This window comes from Ceratotherium simum, chromosome 20 (assembly GCF_057802395.1).
Source record: "Ceratotherium simum simum isolate JZ-2026a chromosome 20, ASM5780239v1, whole genome shotgun sequence".
In the NCBI taxonomy this organism is placed as follows: Eukaryota; Metazoa; Chordata; class Mammalia; order Perissodactyla; family Rhinocerotidae; genus Ceratotherium; species Ceratotherium simum.
Window position 1 is genome coordinate 27,347,453 of NC_141919.1, and position 24,922 is coordinate 27,372,374.

General features: G+C 39.1%; 1 protein-coding gene across 2 annotated transcripts in view; it reads left to right on the forward strand.

Moving 5' to 3' along the window:
* The window catches only part of IL33 (interleukin 33), a 53,594-nt gene extending 28,940 nt beyond the window's left edge, over positions 1 to 24,654 (forward strand). For both annotated transcript variants that reach the window (XM_087444560.1, XM_087444561.1), the window contains 8 exons: positions 8,724 to 8,832; positions 11,407 to 11,514; positions 16,957 to 17,082; positions 17,645 to 17,749; positions 19,104 to 19,211; positions 20,263 to 20,313; positions 21,193 to 21,290; positions 22,674 to 24,654. In XM_087444560.1, coding sequence (XP_087300686.1) covers positions 11,418 to 11,514; positions 16,957 to 17,082; positions 17,645 to 17,749; positions 19,104 to 19,211; positions 20,263 to 20,313; positions 21,193 to 21,290; positions 22,674 to 22,871 — 783 coding nt within the window. In that variant the 5' untranslated portion in view covers positions 8,724 to 8,832; positions 11,407 to 11,417 and the 3' untranslated portion in view covers positions 22,872 to 24,654. The remainder of the gene's footprint in view (positions 1 to 8,723; positions 8,833 to 11,406; positions 11,515 to 16,956; positions 17,083 to 17,644; positions 17,750 to 19,103; positions 19,212 to 20,262; positions 20,314 to 21,192; positions 21,291 to 22,673) is intronic.
* The last annotated feature ends 268 nt before the right edge of the window (positions 24,655 to 24,922 follow it).

Sequence of the window (24,922 nt, forward strand, 5' to 3'; positions counted from 1 at the left end):
ATCCAGGTTTATGCAGCAGTTTCATATTAGAGCCCCATCTTAGTCATGTCCTAGGCATTATCTCCTGGCCCCTGCACATCATGTAGTTGTATGCCCTGTCTCTAGCATTCAGCAGACAACTTTCGGAAAAAGCCACGCTTGCTTGCCTCCCAGTGTTCTGGACACTATACATTCTTTACTTTCATACCAGCTCAACAATGAGTTTGAAAAGATTTTTTAAAATATTTTTTTCAGCGTTTTAGTTGTTTTTGTCAGGAGGGTTGGTCATGGTAACTAATCCGCTATTATACTGGAAATAGAAGTCTCTGATTAATTAACTTTATAATGAGCAAATATTATAAATTTAAGCATACAAATCATATTTATATTAATAAATTACTGATTTTCTCTTTTCTATGTCTTGGGGTTCTATGCAATGTTTCTTTTTCAGAAAAGGATTCTAGTCCTTAAAAAGTTTTGAGAATTCCCTCTTCCAACCATAAACTGTAATGATTTCTCCTTATGATGCTGCTAAATCCACTCACTGGCTAGACCACCACGGATGGTGTATGAACCGGGCCTCAGTCTCACTCTGTCTCACAGGATCAAACAACCCAGGTGGCACAGATCCATGCCGTATTTTCAAACTTTTAATTTAGTTTTCTCAGTAGCAAAATATTTTTGACCTAGAAAACTTTAAGAAGAAGCCCAATATCAGTAAGGGTTTTCTGCTCTGGGGGTGGGGGAGTAGGGAGGAAGATCTGAAACCCAACAGGTTTGAATTCCTCTACGCCTTTCCTGGAGCACCTCATGAATTCTGAAAATGTTTGCTTGAAGTTTTAGTTATGGGACTTGATCTCCCTGTGCCTCAGTTTCCTCATCTGTAAAATAGGGAAAATAATAGTACTCCCTGACAAGATTGCTCCGATGATTGAATGTGTTAAATATATAAAGCAATTAGTGCAGTACGTGGCCCATAGCAAATGCTATATAAGAGTTAATTTTAAAAAACACAGGAGAGGGGCCAGCCCCGTGGCCTAATGGTTAAGTTTGCACCCTCCACTTCAGCAGCCCGGGTTTGCAGGTTTGGATCCCGGGTGCAGACTTACACCACTCATCAGCCATGCTGTGGCAGTGACCCACATACAAAATAGAGGAAGACTGGGACAGATGTTAGCTCAGGGTGAATCTTCCTCAAGCAAAAAAAGAGGAAGATTGGCAATGGATGTTAGCTCAGGATGAATCTTCCTCAGCAAAAATAAACAAATAAATAAACCCACAGGAGAACTTTTATTTTAACTCTGCATAATCCTATTGAATTTTTCATACTCCTTTGAATTTTTACAAAATTCATAATTTGTATATTACTTGTCCAATTTTCCTTAAAAAGAGTTTTAAAAGTAAAAGAAAAAGAATGACCTCAACTTTAAACTTCAGAGTTAAACTAAAACCAAAGGTCTATTTGTTCCATGTTGTTTCCTTCCCATACATTGCTTTCTTCTAACACTTGGGGCATTCTGAATCCATGAAAACAAAACAGAAATACACTATGGACTCTATAGACTTTTCTTTTCACTGTGATTTTGCCCTAAGACAAATGTAGCCAAGTTCATGGCTTACCTGGATTTCAGATTCACCTCTACCTGAAACATGACTCCAGGTTACCTAATTTCCCCCTGTCTTCCCACCTCATCCTGTGTGCTGGAAGGCTAGTGAAAGGAGAGGAGGAGGGCACACAGCTGAGGCAGAGCTTGTGTATCTTTCCGAGGATGGCATCTTTTGGGTGGGCAAGGGGCTGGAGTAGCTCCTGGTATAAAAGTGGGCCAGGGAGAGAGAAGGAAGGCACTGGACCGGGAGCCTGTACAGGACCACAGGAAAGAGAGTCAAAGGGATAGGAAGACCCTGGCTTTCACGCACTCTCTTCATTTCTGAGATGAGGAAACTGAGACCTGAAGAGCTGAAGAGCCCTGCAGGCAGGGAGCAACTCCTGGGTCTAAGCTTGGGAATGGAAGGTCATTCTACCTCTGCTTCTTCAAAAATCACTAAAGACTTGGTCCAACACACAGCTGGGTCTCCAGATTATGTGAGGCATAAGGAAGGGCACCAGAAAGAAATAAAACAACCTGTTAAACTGAATAATTCAAAATGTTTGGTCACACTAGAACCAGAGGGCCATAGGCCAAACAGAAAGTCAGCTTCTTTAAATGCTTTAGAAAGAGTATTGACCCAAGAATAAGCAGACCTGGCTTCCTAAGTCATAGGCTGAGTCATATAAAACTGTCATTTTTGTAAGTCAAATTGTATTAGTGCCAATTTACACTGCTCAACCCACAGTTCCAGCTCCAACACTCTGTTGATCTTTGAGAGTTGGACAGAGTCTCCACATCTGTCCAGTGGGTGATGCCTGCCTTATCCAGTTTGTAGAGTTTTTGCAAGGACTGATCCAAAGTATGCAACATTTGCTGAGTGTGTGCTGTGGATAATTGCGTGGGAAACAAAGATAACCAGGGTACAACTTTTGTTCCCAAGGAGCAAGCAGTCCAGTGGAGGAGATAAGGAAACAAATAGAGTTGGGATGTGATAAGCAAGTAAGAAAAGAAGCAATGAATTCTGCTTGACTGTGGGTGGTTAGGGTGACAAAGCATTTGAACTGGGCTGTAAGGGTTAAGTAGAAGTTTCCCAGGCATAGGGAAAGAGGCATCTCTAGCAAGAGGAACAGCTTGAGCAAAGGCATGGAGGTGTGAAAGCACGTGGTGAATTGAGGAATAGTAAGTAGTCCACTGGGTCTAAAATGTACAGGGTGCAGAAAGAAGGGCTATGTGAGGCCAGAGAGGTTGAAGGGGCAGGTAGTGTCAGTGCATAAAAATGATTGGATAAGACTGCATCCAAGAAAACTGTGGGAAAGCATAGAAATGCTTTACAAATGCTAAGTGTTATTCACCTAAAAGACATGAAAGAAAATTTCCCTAAAAACTCATACCATCCCTCCCCTCCCCTCACAAGGGGTTTGGCTTGCGTCATAGGTTGATTTGCCAGATTTCTTCATAGAGTGTTTCCTCTCCCTAGGAGAGACGTTCTCTCCTGGGTCCAGGTAAGTGGCTCATAGGAAGTTTCAGAGTGGTGGGGGATGGGGACAGGAAGTGATTCAGCTTGGGTGAGGAGAGTGCTGTCTCTCTGTTCTCCAAACTGCAGCCTCTCCTCTCCCACACCACTTATTCTAATCTCCTCCAAGAAAGAAGTGAAACCACTACACGCAAGGGAGGAGAGAATCAGTGTGAGCACCCTCCCCTCTCACCATCCCCCTTCTGTTCCTCTGCAAAATCTCTCAGAATAAAGTCATAGAGTGTTGCCAAGCTTAGTCATACTCCACATTTCCTCTCCCTCTTACCCGTCAGGACTAGTTTTGGGGCACTGTCTTCTTCCAGTAATTTTCTAGTGCCCCACAATGGGTTTGTATGATCCCACCATATCCTTATAGATTCTATGCCCATGCAAGAGTATGCAAGCTTGACAAGGCAGTGAACGGAATTTGAGGCCCAGGAATTCACCTCCACCTGATTCTACCAATGGCTCCCCTGGAGTAAGAGAAAGAACCGAATGGACTTGATTTTAGATTCTGGCTTTGCTACCCTTATGAGCTATGTAGCCTTTTGCAAAACACTCTCTCTGAGCCTCTATTTCCTCACTTGTAAAATAGAGGCAATCACACTCAAATACCCAGGTCATAGTGACAATTAGAGATAATGTATGTAAAGCACCTGGCCCACGGAAGATGCCCAAAACACTGTAACTGCTATCACCATTATCATCACCATCACCTCCACCACCATTATTAAGTGCTTGAACTAATGCAGACTCCTTGCTGGGTTTCATTCCTTCCCTCTTACTGCCCTCTATCTGTTCCTCACATGGCAGCCACACCACTCTTTTAAACACAAAAACCAAGTCACGTCTCATATTACTTAAAACTTTCCCTTGGCTTCCCATCGCACTTTGAATAAAATCCAAGCTCCTTCCCCTGGCCTCCAGGGCCCAGGTCTACCTGGCTTCTGTTCTCTTCCATCCCCAACCCCATTACGTTATAGTCTCCCCATTGCCTACTCTAGTCTAGCCACACTGGCCCTCTCAGTTCCCTGGACCCTATAGTTTCTGTCAGGGCCTTTGCTCCTGGGGTTTCCTCTGCCCAGAAGGCATGCTCTGTCCCCTCCCTCCTTATGTAATTCATACCCTTTGGGTACAGCTTAAATGCTACCTTCTCTGACCACACTACCTTAGTACCACTGTACTTCTTTATCTCCTTTGCTAGCCTAATTCTTATTTATCACTGTTCATAAATCATTTATTTGTATGATAATTTTGCTCAACATCTCTCTCTCCACAAGAGAGTAAATTCTAGGAAGGCAGGCAAGAGTTTGACTTGTTCACTAATGTATCCCCAGCGGCCAGCCCAGCACTAGACAAGTGTTTGATTTATTACTATTGTTATTATTAGGCAGCACTCTGTGCTGTAGTACAAAGAGATACAAATCCAGCATCGTTTGTGACCTCGGGAGCTCAAGGAGGTTAAGATTTCCTTACAATGATTATTAGTCATGTTTCTTTCCACAGCATTTAACTACTTTCTAGGACATCAAAGGTTGAACTTTCTATTTTCTATCATCCAAATTTTCCATAATGAACATGTATTTTTAATAAAAATTTCTTGTGAGCTCTGCATTTTAACAAGACTCTTCACAGGAAATCAAATTTATTTTAAAATTAAATGAATTTATTTTAAAAGTAAAATTCACAATAAAGAAAGAAGGACTAACAGCCAACTTAACATTCTTAAGGCTATCAGTATTTTAAGAGAGAAAAAGCTAATCAAAAGGCATTGCCTGACATGTAAGAGAAGGTTAGTGATTAAATAAATGATTTTCCAGTTGATCAGATGTAGATAATATGACAAAGTGACATGAAAATTTTCATGCAGTGTCCCATGGATTAATGCTGGTGGAGTATATAGTCCCCAGCAGATAATGGGCACTCAATATCTGTTGAATATGGGTTTCTGGAAGCCTTCTCCAGCCAAAGAGGCAACCACACACATTGCAACTTTGGAAATGACTATACATCACACATTTCTGTTTTTGTTACTCAGAGGTGAATTGTCAACTGATGAATTTCTATTTAAGATACTATTTCTTGATAGATTAAAATCTTCTTTCAAGTTTTTTGTTCATAATTTAAATATATGTCATTTCCTCTGGAACATTCCCCTCCCACACACATGCACACTCCTTACTCTTTCCCTCCGTTTTCCTTAGAAAACTCCTTCAATTTCCTTTTCTTACCTAAAATGTGGCTTTCCCCTGGTGACACCACTATTCTCAAAACCCCGCTCTTTCCTTGCCCATTTCCCAGGGCTCATAGAGAAAGGGGCAATTTCTCATTTTCCACTGTCCTTGGTAACCCCAACCCTGGGCCCAACTACTTATGTTAATTTCTGTCCATCCTGTCACTAGGAACCCCGACGTCCTCTTCTGTTTGATGTTGCCTCTGCTGTCGTCATCCTTAGTGACCTCAGTGACGTTTTGATGACTCTAATACTCTTCCACGGTTCACCCACAAAACCTCATCCTGACCACCATTATCATTAGAACATTTCTACTTCTGACTTCTCTGGGACTTGATTGTATCAGTTTTCTCCTTTCATTGGCCCAAGAGTCCCACACCTCAATTAAAAAAAAATAAATAATAACAACAATAGTAATAAATACACGTATTAAGTTTCTATGATGTGCTAGCTACCGTGCTAAGTGCTTAAAATATACCTTCTCATACAATTCTCACAACAACTCAATGAGGTCAAATTATTATTAGGAAAATAATTGTAATGGGGAAACTGAGGCTTTAGAGACATCCAGTAATTTGCCCAATATCACCTAGCTAGTAAGCAGCATCTTCCCATTTTCACGCTACTCTGTCAAGATACCATTCTAGGGGCTGGCAGGGGGCATAGCAGTTACGTTTGAGAGCTCTGCTTCAGCGGCCTGGGGTTGACAGGTTCAGATCCCTGGCACAGACTGATGCACTGCTTGTCAAGCCATGCTGTGGCGGCGTCCCATATAAAGTAGAGGAGGATGGGCATGGATGTTAGCCCAGGGCCAATCTTCCTCAGCAAAAAGAGGAGGATTGGCAATGAATGCTAGCTAAGGGCTAGCTTTCCTCACACACACACACACACACACACACACACACACACACACACACACAAAAGATACCATTCTCCCTTTGTTTCCTGTTCGTTACTATATTTCTTGAAAAAGTCTCATTTCCTCCTTCTCCTCACTGTGTAGTTCACTGCAGTTTCTTGGAGATTCCTGCCATGCTTAAAAGACGCTCTCCAAAGTCTCTAATCTCCAGCTGGGTCTCTGTAGTGCTCATCTCCAAATGTTCCTTTCTGAGACGATCTTCTCTCTCAGCCTTCATCATCTGACCTCTTCCTTTTACTGCTTGTCTTTCTGGTCTTCTTTGCTAACTCCTTTTCTTCTCTTACCCCTTAAATGTAAGATTCCCTATAGTTCCATCTAGACACAGCTTTCTCTTCCTGCTTCACACTCAGCTGAGACAATCTCATTTGCTCCCGCACCATCACCTCTCATGCTTTCACAAATGAAGAGCAAATCCACGTGGCTAATTCTGGCCTCCCCCACCCACAATCTGTTTCTAGCTCCCTGCTGAAATTTCCGTATAATTGTTCCTCGAGTATCTCAAACTCCATCTTGCCCCACATCACACTCATTACCTGTCCCTGCCAATGAACTCCCCACCTGAGTTTCCTACCCTGAACCACTGGCACCACCTTCACTTCCCTCATCTCCCTTCTCCCCCAGCTGATACACCCACATCCAAAAGGAGCTGTGGAGGCTCTGTGGTGGACACAATCTTGAACTGGGAGTGAAACTTGGGTTCTAATCCTGACTCGGGCATTAAGGGGCTGTGTGACTTTGTGGAGCTGGAACAGGGGTCTCTGGGGCCCTTTCTCACTCTGCTAGTCAAGGGCTCTATGAAATGCCTATAGCACTCACCACTTTCATTCCCTCCTTACTAGTCTCACTAACATTGCCCTAGCTCTGTCCTGCTTTCTGCCTGGGCTATTTTAATTGGCATTCTAACTGGCCTTCTTTCCTTTCTCTCTCTTCTTTCTTTCCTTCAGATGGTCATTTATACAGCCATAAAATTACGTTCATAAAGCACAATTTTGATGATATTTCTCACTGGCTTAAAAAACTTTCAAAAGATTCCTGTTGGCTGTAAGATAAAATTCATACTCCTTACTGTTGCACACAGCTCTCTGCATGCTAGTCCAACAGAGCACATGAAACTTCACTTTGTCTAAATTGGATTACACATGTGGTCAGGATAAGCATCTGGGGGAAAACACTTCCTAACTTATTCTTTATTCTAAAAGTAACAGTGGAACAAAGATTTGGACGTTAAATAGTAAACAATAAAAGTTTTAGAAAATGGCATAATAAATTTATTTATAATCTTGGAGGAGGGGAGATCTTTTGAAGCAGGACACAAAACTCAGACATTCAAAAAGAAAACGTGGATTTAACTTTACCACATAATATTTGAAGACTTTTGTACGGAAGAAAAAATGCCATTGACAAAGTCTAAAGATAGGTAGTACTAGGGAAAATTTTTCAACACGTATCATTGTCAAGGGTTTCATTTCTTAATTTACAAAGAGTTCATGTAAATCAATAATTTACAACAAATACGTTTTTTAAAAAGATGCTCAATCTCACTAAATAATTAAAGAAATAAAATTCAAAACTATGAGATATTTTCCACCCTTTAGAAAGGCAAATATTTTAAAGGCGATGACACCCATTGCTGCTAAGGCAATGGAGAAAAGGGCTTACCTGGATTGTTGAAAAACTTATAAATCAATACAAACTTTTGGAAATCAACTGGGTAATATCTATCAAAATATAAGAAACGTGTACCCTTGATCCAGCAATTCCTGCTAGGAATTTATGCTACCAGTGAACTTACAAAGGTTTACTAAGAATCACGACACATACAGCTTTCAGTTGCAACGCTGCTAATATTAGCAAAAAAGAAAAGAAAGGAAAAAACTGGAAATAGCCAACGTGTTAATCAATAAAAGATTGGTTATGGTATATTTATATGACCGAATGTTATTCATAATACTTTCTGTAAAAAAATGTTTCTGACGTGGAATTGTTCATAATGTAGTGTTAATTGGAAAATGAAAAAATAAGTTTACAAAATAATATTTGCAGTATGATTCTATTTTTTTAAGAAAAGATAGATAGGTGTAGTGTTTCTGCATTGAAAAAAGAGTGTCAGGATCTACAGCATACATGCTTTCCTGTCATTTACATGTTTTCTAAGTGCACATACATCATTTTTGTAACCAGAAAAAAATTACTTAAGAAGTTTTCAACTTTCTGTGGAAAAGAGAAAGGCAATTAAACAATCTGTGCCCTTGTATGCTCTATATTGAGCAATAAACACTACCTAGAGTCCAGGTCATAGAAGTTTTATAGAAATTAATAATTAACTGAGTATAACTCATTGAAAGTGCTATAGCTAAAACAATCTAAAAGCTGTGTTTAGGATTTGGCTCTGACTATAAGATATGCTCTCACTCATTCTAATGCGTTCAACTAGCTCTATTTGCATAGCTTCATTCATCAGACGCTGTCATTCAATGTTGCTTAATCCAGGTCTGTGTATATATAAGTGGAGTTGGAATATAACTGCATCAGCTACTACCAAGTGTTCACAACAGGAAACCTCATCATTTGAGACCAGCCTTTCACGTTTATAACTTGGGTGAGTATCACCACCAGTGTGCAAGAGTATTTGTCGTATGGTATTAGAAAAAGCAGCACAAAAGAACCAGTGATGTTTATATTGCCGTATATTCTGAAATATTTCTGATTTAAAAATAGGAGAGTAAAGAGTAAATATTAAATCTGAAAAAATGGTGACAACAGTGATCATATTTTTTAAGGTAAATGATTTGTAGGATGTTTAAAGAAAATGCTTCGTTTTTTAGAATAGGATTTGAAAATATTTCCTGACTATGCTTTTGACTTATCATGTGATTCTTAAAAAGCAGCTAACATTCTCTGTGTCCATGACTCCATCGTAAATGTGGTATTTCAGTTTCTTGTCTTCCTTGTTTAACTCTGCAAGCTGATGTTGATTTAAGAGCAGAGTTCCTCCAAGTGTGTTCTCTCAAACTAGTCCACGGGGGTGTTAACAGAGGGGATGGGGGAGGCTACAAGGTCAAATAATTACTGAAAATAATTAAACAAAGGTACCCACAATTCTTCAATGAAGGACTGTCAAACCTTTACTATGCTAATGTGAGTTCTGACTTCTCAAGAGGTAGAATATAGATTGGAACATTTCCTTGATTTATTTGAATATGCAAATTTATGTTCATCCAGGAGAATTTTTTTCTAGGACATAAGGATCCTATTGAATATAAGACAAAACAAACAAAAAAAACCAGCAGTACAATTTTCATGTTATCAGTAATGTGTTACCTGAACACCTACTGTGTGCATGGTACTACTTGAACTATTTTCTGTACAATTTCAAATTTAATTACAATAAGGTTACCTAACTGCACTATTCAACATGTTATGATTACCAATTAACTACCATATTCAGGAATTTATTATTTCAAAGTAGTTGGACTGAGCGTTTGACGTTAAATTCCCAGATCTGATGATCTTCTTCCTACATTTGGACAGGAGAGAAAGGAGACAGGGTGGGGAAGCTCTGGCATAAAGATGGAAGTCAGGAGACCAGATTCTGGTCCCAGTTCTGCTTTTGTGATCCTGGGAAAGGCTTTTAATCTTTCAGTATTAGCCTTCTCATCTATACAGTTGGGGGCTCAGTAAAATGATGTCTAAGGTTCTCTGCTTCTAAGTGTTCTTGACCGATAAAAGTGAGAGAATCAGCAGAAGGTAAGGATTGATGTGAGGTCGTCAAGCTCTGTGAGGATAATGTCCACTCCCCAAGAAAAGATAAGATTCACTCCCAGGGGCAGAATACAGAGTCCTCAACTACCCTACCATTGAAGGATTTTGCTTATGAGAGTGGCTGCGTGTAAGATTCAAGTTCCATTGAGACAAGATAATTTGGAATTTCAGCCTATTTGGGGTTGTCCAGGGACAAAAATAAGGATGCATGAAGTTTGTCTTTCAAAGAGTTCTCTAACCCAGGAACTCAGTGCTTCCCTCACCCAGGAACTCAGTGCTTCCCTCTTACACTGCTGGCAGAGCTGATCCATACGAAGTTTATAAGCGATTTAAATGGTAACCACTCCTGGGATAATTTGGATTTTATTTTTTTAAATCTAGCAAAAACAGGGCAATGCTTAATAAAAGAAGCAATAACTATTAGTAGAATTTCAGGCAATGTCAGAGAGAATTTAAGACTAGAGAAGAAGTCCTGTTTCCTCCTCAAACCACAGCACCACTGCCTTACCTTGATGATGAAGCCAGGTGCAGTGCCCTACTGAAAGAACATGGAGCTTTCTGCAGTTTATGACAGAGAACTCCCTATTCTTTACCCAGCTTGATAATCAAGGTACAGCATCTATTGACGATCCTTGCCTGAATCAAGTATTACACTGGGGGGCTGCAAGATGCTGATTTTCCTAATTCTATCATTCCTCCCGAAATGAATAAATCTCTCATCCATTCATTCTTGAGAAATGCTATGGACTTGTGGGTTTCTTTTTTCATTAAATGCTTTATAGTCAATTACCATCATTATTCTTTTTGATGCTCATATTGTGCCAAATGTGGCCAGCTAGAGACCCTTCAAGGAGGCTCCTGTGTCCTTTTGACACAACCTCACTTGTTTTTGAATGACTCACTGCTTTCTGGCACAAGAGGATGTTCCATGTTCACTTCTACTTTCCCAGCTTAGATCTAGAGTCCTGGCTCCTTTTAGTGGAGAAAGTATTCAGAAACTAAGCTATGGGCACACTGATATTGCTGACTCAAAGTTAACATTACAGGGACTTTCTCTTGACTTATTTTATTTTATATTTGCATCTCCTTTCCTTGCAGTGAAAGTCCTGTAACATCAATACATCTGCTTATTTGTTATATCCTACACTATAGCAAAACAGTCTCAGAATCCCAATACCAATATTACCACTAACAATAAACCCACTAAGTAAAGTTTAAGATTTCTTTGCACTTCTTTTTGTCCTCTGACTGTATTCCAGTATAGATACATATTCAGAATATTATGTTCAAATTTTACTGAAATAATTATTTTCTCTATGAGGTTATCAACTTTATACTGAGTTAATCACAGTTGTTTCTGTTTGTTTTCAAATTGAGACAATTGAACTAATATTATATTTTAATCCAACAGAAGCCTGAAAAATGAAGCCTAAAATGAAGTATTCAACCACCAAAGTTTCCCCAGCGAACATAAGCAGCTCAGCGGGCAAAGCCTTGGTAAAACCTCCCAAGTTAAGAAGTAAGGACTTAAGCATTTCTGATTGTTTTACATACTAATTTTTTTATCTACTATTGAATCTTTATGAGTCCAATGTTCATACATGCAACCTTACCAAAAGCTACTAAGAATACAAGAGCTGAAATTGAAAGGAATAACTCATAAGTGTGTAATATAGCAGCCTTTGGTTTAAACAGACTGTATATAGCCAACTTTTGCTTATTCAATGCATCACAGGACAGGAATGGCTCAGATAATTTATACCTGCTAATAGTGATAAACATAATTATAGCATTTCATATCAATCCCTTCTCTCTACCTACATCTTGGACCACCACCTCCCGAAAGCTTTTTCTCAGATTAAGTAACAAAATTGTAAACTGATCTACTTTCCTTCAACAAACATTTATTCATACCTTTGGTGTGTCAAGCTTGTGGTCTTGACTAGTGACATCTGATAAAGGAGAGAATAACAAATAAAGATATTTGAATAATCCAGGCCCCAAATAAAGCAGAATTGACCAAATGATGCTCAAGTCTATCCAGTTTCAAACTCAAAGGGTTTGGAATAAGTTGAATGGTTAATAAAGTCAGGTAGTAGCCATAGCTTTAAGATGAAAGGGCTATATACATCCTTGTTCCTTGAAATTATAGGTCCTAGGAAAGAATTATGCAAATATATACTCATGTTTTTCATATGAGAGCAGTAACACAAAAGAGAGTTAACAGAGCCCTGTTGGACTGGAGAGAAAATAGAGGATGAGGAATGATGGTGACGACTGGCATATCTTTGTCCTTTATGCTTCTCTCCATTTCCCTGAACATCTTTAAGGCTAGAAAAGAAAGCAGTGTTAAAGAATATCATTTCTGTCCTTGCTGCGGCTCTGACCCACCCACACTGTTCTTTGGTAACCACAGAAAACACTAATCTGACTGCGGTTTTTGAGTGGCCAGGAAATCATAGTTAAGGACTAATCACAATTAGTCCTTTTATTTGTGTCTGAGTCAAAACACTCTGTGCAGAAACAGTGACTCAGTGGAAGGAACTCTGTGTCCCCAAATTCCCTAATGAAAAATGCATTTTCTTTTTACCCCAAGAGTTGTGGGCTCTTTATAGATGCTGGAATGAGGGAACAGGCTGGAGTTTATGCCAGAGTTTCTGGTATTGATGCAAAAATTAAAATGTAACCCCTCCTTTAAGGGTGCAATGGTCCTAACAGCTTAGTTACACCATTTAGAGAAACAGCCATAAAGATAATCCCCAAATCATTTATATGGCTTTGGATTGCATCACATTACTTCTATTGCCCCTTAGCAGATCTTCCTTTTCAACAATAGTGGCTCAGTTTACTACTAAAATTGTCATTATTTAAATGTTCCTGTCCAAAATTTGAACAGATAGCTACGAGGTGTGTGACAGGTATGAACTTCTTCTCAAAACTCAAGGTGCAAGAAATGTCACATCTTATTCTTCTAAATAAACTGTTCTGAGTCCCCAAGCAAGAAAGCTCATTTTAATTCCTTCTCCTCCCTTGGGCTAGCAGAATCTGACGTGGTCACAAAGCCACAAAACTCAGAATCTAACCACCACAGGTATCCATACAGTCAGGTCCCATATGAGTTATGGTCACCACCAGGGCATTTCACCTCTAGTGCCAAAAGGGCACAGGACTTCATGACCTAGAGAAAAGCCCCTCCCCAAATTAATCCCTGTCCCAGTTTCCAGGAAGCTACTCCCCAAGGCCAGGCCATTCCCCTCTGCTGCTTTCTCTCCTCGTATCCATCAACAATTTCCCCGCCCTGACAGTCCAGCTTCCTTATGGATCCAGCCAGAGGTCATAATATGGGAGCCTTGGGACAGATCCACCCAGCAGAAGTGTTTTATTTGGCATGAACAGTGTAGTTGTTGTTTTTTGATTGAGGCAACATTCAAAAATTGGGAGATTTTGCTTAAAAATCTGAATGTACCGTTTCTCTCAAAAATTCTGAAGATCTAGCAACACTGGGCCCATATCCCTACATGGCATTAGTGGGGGATAGAACTTAGTAGAGATCACCCCCTTTAGTTTGGGTCTGTCCACGGAAGATCTTCTGTTACAGTGAAGGAGCTTCAACTTTATCCTGTGGACAGCAGGGAACCACTGAAAATGTTTAACTGGGGAATAACAAGATATTTTTATTTTAGAGAGATCACCAACGTGGTGTAAAGATAGAGAGAGGGTTCAAGAGTAGAAACAGAAACTGGTCAGAGGTCTACTTCATTCATCTAGAGGGCTGATGATGAAGGCCTGACCTAAGCCAACAGAATGGAAAGGAAGGACTGAGTTTCAGATGCATTCAGAAGGTAAAATCAATAAGAATTAATAACAGATTGAATAAATTGAGGGAGGGAGAGAGGGGGAAAAATGGATGAATCCCAGCTTTTTGATTTAAGAATTGAGCAGACAATAGTAGATAGTGGTACTGTTTTTCAAGAAATGGACTTCAGGAGGAACATATTGGGGGTGGAGAAAGATAAAGAAGTTGCTTTTTTTTTAAATTTTTTATGAGTATATTTGAATTTGGGACAGGTGTACGTCATCCAGGTAGAGATGTCCACAATTCAGGAGGATTATAGAGATAGAGATGCTTTAAAGTAGCTGAAGTCAAAATGCCCTGAGGAGAAGGAGCAAAAGATCCAAAGTTCAGGAGAGAGACCAAAGGTAGAGTTACAGCCTGAGGAGTCATCAGCATATAAAAAGATGATTGAAGTCATTGGAGGAAGCAAGATTGCCTAGAAAGTCTAAAGTGAGAGGAAAAGGCAAAGGACAAAATCCTGAGGAACATCAACAATTTAGGAACAGGCAGAGGAGGAAGAACTAACAAAGAGACAGAGATGGACTGATCAGAAAGAAACAAGGAGAACCTAAAAAGACTGGTGACTTGACAATGAGGGAAGAAGGGGTCAAAGAAGGATGTGGTCCTTGAAGTCCAATGCCACAGACAGGTCAAGGGTAGTAAGCAGTGAGAAGAGAGCTTGGTGAAATAGACGTTTGGGGAAGAAAAGAAAGATGAAGTGATTCATTTCTGTAGTTCCTGTCAACCGTAGTCTAGCTTTCTCAGTGTCAGAACTAAAGAAAGATTTCCAGGCCCCTTCCCATTTACTTACCAGAAATTCTCGAGGGATTTCATCATACTGTTCCTATGATGAAATTAGTTATGAGAATTTCCTCAAAAGCCATACTAAGACACTGCCCTCAGACATCAGGCAAAATGGAGACATAGGAAGTGACAACAGCCCTTACACAAGCTTGAGCTGGCCCTTCAAACCCAGAGGAGCACTCTCCTACAGAGTCCCCATGGCCATGCCACCTTTGTGCTTTCCTCCCAAGAACACAACGCTTACACCACTTTCAGCTGCCCCAAACACCAAAGTATACCTTCTTCCAAATTCTCCCAATGTAAAGTATCTTCAATACTTCAAATGTAGTCGGCCCCCAACCAATGAATTGTACCCAGTGTTTGTCCCACTAGATGCTGGCCCCTATATCCATATCTTTAGCCCCTAACTCACTTCTTCTACATTTACAATACTTCCTCAGTATCATGACCCTCACTTCCAACTACCCAAGACCCATATCCTGCTCCACACAGAGTCCACTCTCAATATTAGACATGCCTGTCATGCCCCTATGGGATGCTGACTAGAACATAAAGATAAGCATATGAGGAATGAGCATGCTTACAGTACCACCTTATGCCTTTCAGCTCTGAAGACATAATGTGATACAGTTAATAAAGTATTATATTAAATTAGTCATCAGGAGACCAAGTTCAATGCTGGCTCTGGCACAGATTTGTAAATTATCTTTGTAACTGTAAAAGAACTATATAAATGTGAGATACTGTAGTTGATATTTCTGAATTGTGAAGCAATGTTAGGGAGTTCCAAGGTAGATGTGAGTATAATTAAGTGGTCTTGCCCTGTTCAGACAGTTGAAGATACTTAAAGGTAGATGTCCAACTGAATTGGAGGCAAGACATAGGTAATTCAAAATAGTAGCTAACGAAAGTTTATTCCACTTGATTTTGAAAAGCATATTAGGAAGGCAAATCTTCTGGAGAATAAAAAAAAGATCATAGAATGGATTCCAGAGTCACAAGTAATTATTTTCATTTTCTGAATTACTGTGAATAATTGAAATTTGGCTATATTGTACAAATTGCTTGATAATTCATTTACTATAATGCTGAAAGTTGAGATCCCATGACTCAAGTGTTACAACTTTCTTTTCTATTTGACTCTGAAAGGCTTTTTATGATTTCCAAGTAACAAATTTAATTTTTTATTTTAGATTGTAATTTTTCTTTGGCAAAATGAAATAAGAATTACTGAAAATTGATTAAATTTTTTACTTTGAATGATCTAATTTGAATTTGCATTTTGTTAGTCCCTAAAATTGCATTGCAGCATTTTCTTAGGTAGAGGTAGATGGAAAGAGTAGCTTTGATATTAGATACACTTGAGTCAAAACTTCTCACCAGACCTGTAACCTTGGGCAAGTGTCATGACTACTAAGAGCCTCATCACCATATTTAAAATGAGATTAATACCTACCTTTCAATATTATTTGTGAAGGATTAAACAAAACAGTATGTAAAATTGTTAGCACAATGCTAATATTTGACAGGGGAGCCAAGAATACTCAATGGAGAAAAGACAGTCTCTACAATAAATGGTGCTGGGAAAATTGGATATTCACATGTAAAAGAATGAAACCTGACCCCTTTCTTACACCACTCACAAAAATTAACGTGAAATGCATTAAAGACTTAAATGTAAGACCTGAAACCATGAAACTCCTAGAAAAAAAGTGTAGGAAAAAAGCTCCTTGACATGGGTCAGCTATTTTTAATATCAATAACATTTATAGACTATAGCCATCCCTCCAAAATTATTAAAAGTGTATTCTAGATAAGTAGAAAAGATTACAGATTTCATACGATCATAAGAGTTCCCCCTCAGCAGGCAAAGATTGATGTATATTGGATGCAGATCCATACTCTCTTATATGAAATTCTGAGAACGAAATTTTTTCTTAAGACCTAAAGTTTTTCATTACTCATTTGGTAGCAAAATATGACCTAAACTCATTTGACAGTTAAGTCCTGGCCTGAACCAACATGAGGTGTTTATTTATTTCACCTTATGTAAATTTTCTATGTTTCCCTATAAAATTATTAACTTTTGATTATGGAGTGCTGCCCTAGTCCCTACTGGGAGTGCTACATATATACAGTATATGCTCTACATGACAATTCTAAAGTCTGAAAAACTCTGAATTTTGAAGCACAACTGGCCCCAAGGCTTTTGATAAGATACTGTGGACCAAGTAGTTGCTTTCTTGGTCTGCTACACTCAGGGTTTGTAAAAGGATAACGATGGTGGAATGAAACAGTATTTCAAATTTTTCAATTGTTTAGAATCCCGAGTGAAGGCTGCAGAAGTTTGCCAGACATATTTTATGCAGCTACGCTCGGGCCTTCTGATAGAAAAGAAGGCCTGTGACTCTAGGAAAGGAGCCACTGGAAGGTTTTCACCAAGAACAGGTAAGGGGAAACTGTACATTTCCAGGTAATTCTTCAATATAGTGATGGGCATCTCTTTGCCTTTACTTACCACATCTAGATAGACAATTTTTTTTCCCCTCACCCAAATTTTCCTTCTGGAAAAGAATAAGGATGATGAACTATTTTTTAGCCACTTTCAAAAGGGCTTATAAAGAGTTTTTAATAGCATAGGGGAAATGGTTATGTTATAAGGTTAAATGAAAACAGGATATAAAATTATAAATATATTTACAATATTTTTCTAATGATTATTTGTTCATTTAAAGAATGTAAAGTAAAAAGTTAATAATCATTGCCTTTTGGGTGTTGAGACCATAGGTGACTAGTTTTCTTCCACCTGGACTCCAATGAATGTGCCCTACTGGGTATAAGTGTGCCAGGAAGTATTAATCTCTTCAGATCATGGGGTGGCTGAAGCCCTGGGATCAGTTGCCTCTGTCAGCAAGCATCCTTGACTGGGAATCCTCAAAGCAGGGGGCTGGGGGGCTCTGGGTAGAGTGGGGACCAACAATCCATTCCTACCCCCAACCCTGACCTGCAGATAGAAAGGAACATCTGGTATTCGCTGCCTGTCAGGAAAACCTTGAACGGTCTGTGGAGGGCTTCGCCTTTGATAAACCTCTGGGCCGGAGATATTTTAAAACAGGTAATATTCCAATTTTCCAAGGTATGACTGGGCATAGGGGTGGTGTGGGTGTGAGGAGAGAGGTAAGACACAGGACCCTGGCAAGTGCTGCTCCAGGAAGCAGCCCCAAGTCTATGTCTTCAAGTATATCAGAAATTTCTGTCCATTTGCTGCTGACATGGCCATTTAGTGGTATCCAGACTAGGTGCAGGATAGTCGCTCTAACAATGCATGTGCATTCTATAGTTAGCACTCCATCATTATTTTGAAATGCTCGTTGTGGATTGGAATCCCATAAACATTATTCCTGAGGAAAATACATTATCCTTTGGGAGAAAAAACACGTTATCCCCCCAAATTACAACATTTTGACCATGAAAGAAAAGGAAGAGCTATTATATTTTTTAAATATAATTTCAACTTTTAAACATTTTAAATGGTTTTAAAATGGTTTTAAATTGTATCACCTACTTACGCAAATAAAGTCCAAGTTGATGGTGACTATCAAGAAATGAAGGGATCATTAAGAAAACTTGACCAGGAATTGCATGCTGCCATTTGAAGCATTATTGGTGATATAAATGTCTTAAGTTGCCAGAAGCAGACTGAAGTTTCTCATTAAGTATTTATTAAGTATTTTTAAACCATTTTACTTTAGAAGTTCATATAAAAATTCAATATTTAACATTCTCCTTAATATTTTGTATATTATTTTTCTTAGCATATTTCCATAATGTAAAGAAAATATAATAATTTTTTTTTCTCCAGGATCCATATAGGGAGTCTCTAAATCTGCTCCAGTTTACCCCAGCGAGCCATAGAAATATTATCATTTTCTATGTGTGCTGGGACATTAAAAAAAAGTTGACAGGCTAAGTGTCTCTGTTATTTGGCCAGAAGACAGAATGGGGTTCATACCTGCATTCTCCAGGACTGTTGGAAGTCTCTGAGTCACCCCACACCTTACAGATAGGTATTCATTTACCTCTGTCTGTCAAATACAGTCCCCTCTTTGTCACAGTCCCCTAGACCAAGGGGAGCTGGGAAGCGGAGGTTTCCTCAGACATGTCTGTCACTCTTCCAGCTCCTTTCTCCCCACCAAACCCTCCCGTAAGCACACTAACATGGCCTCCCATGGCCTTCATGCAGGAGACAAGCATCTTTAATCCCATTCGGGTGGCACACCTCAGCCTTTGAGCTATGTTAAGTGCACACCAAAGGCTTTCATCTAAGCAACGGTCATGGACAAAGTACAGCTCAAATTGCAAACAAAACAAAACAACCGTTGAGAAGGCATTTTTAAAAAATTGCTAAAAGATTGTTTATAGAAACAAGTTTTTTGAATTCTTAATCACAAGATTTTCACTTATTACAGAACAGTCTGCTTTCCTGACTACATACAACGATCAATCCATTTCTTTTGTTTTTGAGGATGGAAGTTATGAGATCTATGTTGAAGAGCTGAGGAAAAACCAAGAGAAAGGTAGAATGTTTCCTTTGGTCTCTAATGATATAATGATGACTAGTAAAGTAAAAAAATAAATTTAGGGGGCCAGCCTGGTGGTGCAAGCGGTTAAGTGCGCGCGCTCTGCTGCAGAGGCCCGGAGTTCGCTGGTTCGGATCCCGGGCACACACCGACGCACTGCTTGGCAAACTATGCTGTGGTGGCGTCCCATATAAAGTGGAGGAAGATGGGCACGGATGTTAGCCCACAGCCGGTCTTCCTCAGCAAAAAAAGAGGAGGAGTGGCAGATGTTAGCAAAGGGCTGATCTCCTCACAAAAAAAAGAATAAAATAAATAAATAAATTTACCAAACCATATACAATGTATTAACTCAGATATGGCAAACAGATTTCATGCTGTGTGCTAACTCCAGTGCATTGGCAGTGGATGCCTGAATATCACTGTGTTGAGGAGGATTCAGAAGCTTAGTCAGGGTTCATCAGGGAAGAATGCTGATATTGAGAAGTGGTATTTATTGTGAAAAATGGAAAGAGGGACCACACGTATTTGTTATTGCTAAAGTTCAACCTCTAGTAAAAGAATATATCAGCGCTATGTACAACATTTTAAATATTTTAATAACAACTGTGTTGGAGAATTCATCAGAACATATTCACACATTTTTGAAACCTTTCTCAAAACCAAAAAAGTTTTGCTTTTATTGATATGTGATAAAAGAGGAGGATATTCTTTTTGTATGTGTGTGAGGAAGACCTGCTCTGAGCTAACATCCACTGCCAATCCTCCTCCTTTTTTTCCCCAAAGCCCCAGTAGATAGTTGTATGTCATAGTTGCACATCCTTCTAGTTGCTGTATGTGGGACGTGGCCTCAGCATGGCAGGAGAAGCGGTGCGTCGGTGCGCGCCCAGGATCTGAACCTGGGCCGCCAGTAGTGGAGTGCGCGCACTTAACTGCTAAGCCACGGGGCTGGCCCAGAGGAGGATATTTTCTGATGTTATGTATGTGTTGGAACTGAAACCTTTTGATAAAATTGTGTCTCACCAAAGGGATTTTACGCATTCTCTTTCAGACCAAGTACTATTCCGTTACTATGACCCTGGATCCCCCTCAAGTCAAACAGGTAATTTGGAGGGCTGGGTAGCTGTAGTGCTTGAATTCTTAAATTTGGGGTAAAGACAAATCTAAAAATGCTCCACGGGAAAGGAAGGCAGTCTCAGAAGTTTCTCTCCAGCCCAAGCTCACGTAAAATCTTAGATTCTTAGAGGATTTACTCCATCCCATCCATTTTGCAGTTTAATACTTAGGATAAAGCTTTGGCTACATTTAACAGAAATCCAGAATAATAGCAGTTAAGCTACACAAAATTTTATTTCTGTCTTAGCCAGGGCTGGAATGGCAGTTCTGCTCAACAGTTTGTCCATGAACCCAGCTCCTTCTCTTTTAGTGGCTTTGCCAACATTTACTTTGTTCAAGGTTACTTGCCACCATGGCATGTCCGGTTAGCACGACAGAGGAAGATGGATGCATGAATTCCATTTCCTTTTAAGGACACAACCTGGAAGTTGCACCTGACACTTCTACTCACCTCACATTCGTCAGAATTTAATCACATTGCTACACTTAGCTACAAGAAGGCAGGCTGGGAAATGTCCTATTATTTCACAAGAAGAGGAGTTGGATTTTGTGGGACAACTATCAGTGGCTTTATATACAGATAAGGGAGCTGACACCCAGAGAAATACCCATTAGAGTCATAATTCTACAATTAGAAAGCATATAAGAAAACTAACCCCTCTCCTTCAAGGGGCTTAGCATTATCCCCTACTTAATTAATGACTCTTTAGTTTCATTTGCGTGCAAATATTTCTAAGAGACATGTTGGTGAATGAAGTCATTATTTTACATGACATCTTGGATTCTTTTCCTGGGTGTTAAATTTATTTAAATTAAAATGAGTTACAATTCCTAACTTTACAATTTACATTTTTTAAATCACAAGATGATAGTGTTGATGGTCAGAAGTTAATGGTAAACCTGCGTCCTACAAAATGCAAAGACTTCTCGCTGCATGCCAACAACAAGGAGTACTCCGTGGAGGTAATAGAAATATGCGCTTAACTGTTATGATTGACTACACTCATTTGTGCAGATTTGGGTGTTTGGGGTATTTTGAAGGAGTTTTGTTTGTGCTATCGTATACGAAACACAATCAGTTACCTCTAATAACTTGCTTCTGGAGTAGGAAAGGGAGGGAAATGGCATGTACAGCCTTGCTACTGAAAGTCCAGTCTCTGCCAGCAGTACAGCATCACCTGGGAGCTTGTTAGATGCAGAATTTCAGACTCCCTCACAACTGAATCAGAATCATCATTTTAGCAAATCTCCAGGAGATTCACATGCACATTAAAGTCTGAGAAGCACTACTATACAGGATGATCTCAAATCCTTTCCCTTTGATTTTAGGAACTACTGTTCTTCCAGGAAGTCTTTCTTCGTAAATTATTGCTTTCTTAGGCAAATGCAAAAATAGTTTTACGCTCTGAGCCTGCTAAAGGGAGGGTCACAGACATTTCCATATGCTGAGACTTACAGAAAGCATAACAACCTACATTCTAATCATAGGACTCGCTACATAGTCTTCCTCAGTTAGTAAATGGCAGTCTTATGGGTCATGATGAAGAATTATAAACGTCTTGAAGAACAAACAAGCCAAAGGTGGAGACAAAGGAAGAAAATATGAGAGTATAATATAGAAGATAAATTATATAAATTCACAAAAATAGAAAGCTAAATAATACAGCCATGTAAGGTATTAAAATAAACACTGGATGGTAACCAGCATCTCCCTTAACAAAACATTCCTAAGTGTATGTAACTGTTTGGCATATATAACTACTCAATAATAAAAACTGACCCATACTGAGCTCTATCATATACCAAGCACTGTGTTAAATGTTTTACAAGCACTGTCTCATTTAATTCTCACAATAACTCTGTGATGGAGTTACTGTGTTGGTCGGGTATTGCTGTGTAACAAACCATCTTCAACACTCAGTGGCTTAAAATAATGATCATTTATATCACTCACATGTCTGTGGGTAAGTTGTGGGTTGACTCGTCTAGAAAACTGGCTAGACTAAAAAATTGAGGCTTGAGAGGTAAAACAATGTGCCCAGGTCTCAGAGATAGTACATGCCAAAGAGGGGTACAAATCCGGAACGGCTGCATCCAGATCCAGTCATTCTAAGCCATACTGTCTCTCAAAGTATACTATCAGTGAACCAAATCAAATCCCCCTGCTTTGGCCCTCTACTCACTTCCTGCTCCTTCACCCCCCTCCCATCTCCTACTCAGTAAGCAGGCTTGCTAGAAATACCAAGTTGTAAGTGATTATTCCCTATTAGTTTCTAACACAGGAAGCTGAAGTTGACTCTGGACCTCCCACACACATAATGGTTGCTTTCTCTCTTGTTTCCTCAGCTACAAAAATGTGCAAACCCATTGCCAGACCAGGCCTTCTTTCTCCTGCATGAGGAGCCCTCCAAATGTGTTTCATTTGAATGTAAGAACGATCCTGGAGTGTTTATAGGAGTAAAGGACAACCACCTTGCTCTAATTAAAGTAGAGGACGAAACTGCGGGTTCAAGTAGAGAGAATATCATATTTAAGCTCTCTTAAACTTAATGTGATGGGAAGCTGTGGATCTTGGGTTGGGTAGCCCAAATAGCTACCATTGGAGAAGGGATGAGAGATAAAGAAAGAGGCAGATAACATTGAGGGTAATGGAGCCTGCTTAGCATGCTGTGGAATGTTTTCCTTGTTATGTGTAAAAATATTTTTTTGTAATCTTTCCGTTCTGTTTTTTATTTCCCTCTGTATCACCGCATATTCAATACGAGTATTGGTATATTAAAGAGTATTGGTAAAGAGATCTGCCAATATTCTGAAGAGATACAGCCTGACCTTTGCTTTTTTCCACTTTCAGTCCAGAAAGAACTTCATATTTAGAGCTGAGACCTGTGGGAAGAAGCAAGGGCCTTAGCCCAAGTCTCACTCTAGACAGGGATCCATTTTAAAGTGCTACATAGGGACACAGTTTTCCAAACAATAGACTCAAACACTACAGCTGCTAGTAAAAAGACACCCAGGTGGTACATAGGTTGCCCATTTCACAAGTGGACTAAACACCAAGTTTGTTTGTAGATGCCCGAAACTTCAGATGCCTATATGGCTAGGTAGGTGATATAAATACGCGAAAAGGCAAAAACTATCAAAACATTATGAAAAATAAATCCAGTATTTATAAAGTGAATAATTTCACCTCTAATTGTTTCATTTTTAAAATTCTGATTTTTATCGACTGAGTTAAATTGAAGCGAGGCATTCTTACATTAGGAAGTGAAATAAATTTTAGTAAAGACATATAACTGAAATCATTAATAATATCTAACAAACTAATTGTAAAAAGCACTGAGCCACAACATACATTAGTTAGGGCAACCAAGTACCATAGAATCCCAGTCCTACAGTGGAGCCAGAAGTCCTCTAACCTACTAGAGCCTAGATGGGACACAGGATTAACATGTCAATAACTGGCTGTCCCTCGTGTTTGTAGCATATCCCTCATGTTCTTCTGACCCTGGCTTCCAGGGATCTATGACTTGATATACTCATCACCTTGGACAAAATTTCTTCTAATCCCTTCTTCCCACGTGCACAAGTCTTTTTGTCGTCCAGCTTCCCCATGACCAACTCTGTTTGCTATGGAATATTCGTTTGACTTCCATTCCTTCTTCATTTCTTTTGACCAACTATGTCCTTGATATATCTTTTGCACCCCCTGAGCTTCATTTCCATATCCTCTGACCTCTGCATGCCAACACCTTTATTCTGCTTTGTCTACCTGACGTTGTAAAATTTTTACATAAATCTATTGATGGCAATATTTTTTATTAAGCATTTTTGTGTTTTACTGTTACTAAGGTAGTAAAATTTCTATTCAACCATATAATAACATTTTTCAACTATTAAATGAATAGTTTTTGCTTCTTTTCAGGCCTTCACAATTTCTACTACAATTTTTCGTAAGCTTAACAGTGATAATAAATGATAAACATAATGACAGAATACTTATGACTTTTTCTGAAAGTGTAGGCTTTTAAATTTCTAATTTGTTGAGATCTATTGGATATAATTGCTGGTGGAACATAAGATAAAAAAGGCTGAGAATTACTGTATAAAGGTGAACAATTGTAGAACAATATATCTTTGTTTAATTACCTTGTCAATAATTTTACTATAGAGACAAAAATAAAAGCAGAATGTATATCATCTCCTCTGAAAAACACTAAATGTTGACCACGTGCATTTGTATTATATACTTAAAATGATTATTATTAAGTAACCAAATATATCCATTACATTTTTTATATTCTTGAATAAACACTATTTTTCAAAAGTTTCTGGGGCAATAATGATTTTATTATAAAAGGACTCAATATTCTGAAACTCTTGAGTGAGAGTAAGCATACCCCAATCCACCAATGTTGGTATCTGGAGTATTGGTACTTTTGATGATTCAAAACTAAGTAAGATTTTCCAGAGAAACTATTGTGTCTTTTTCACCTTTGTACCCCCAGTGCCCGTCGTAGTGGCCAACACAAAGGAAGTATTCAGTGACTTTTATCCAAGATCAAACAGCCAACGTGTACCTTCATCAGAACATTAAC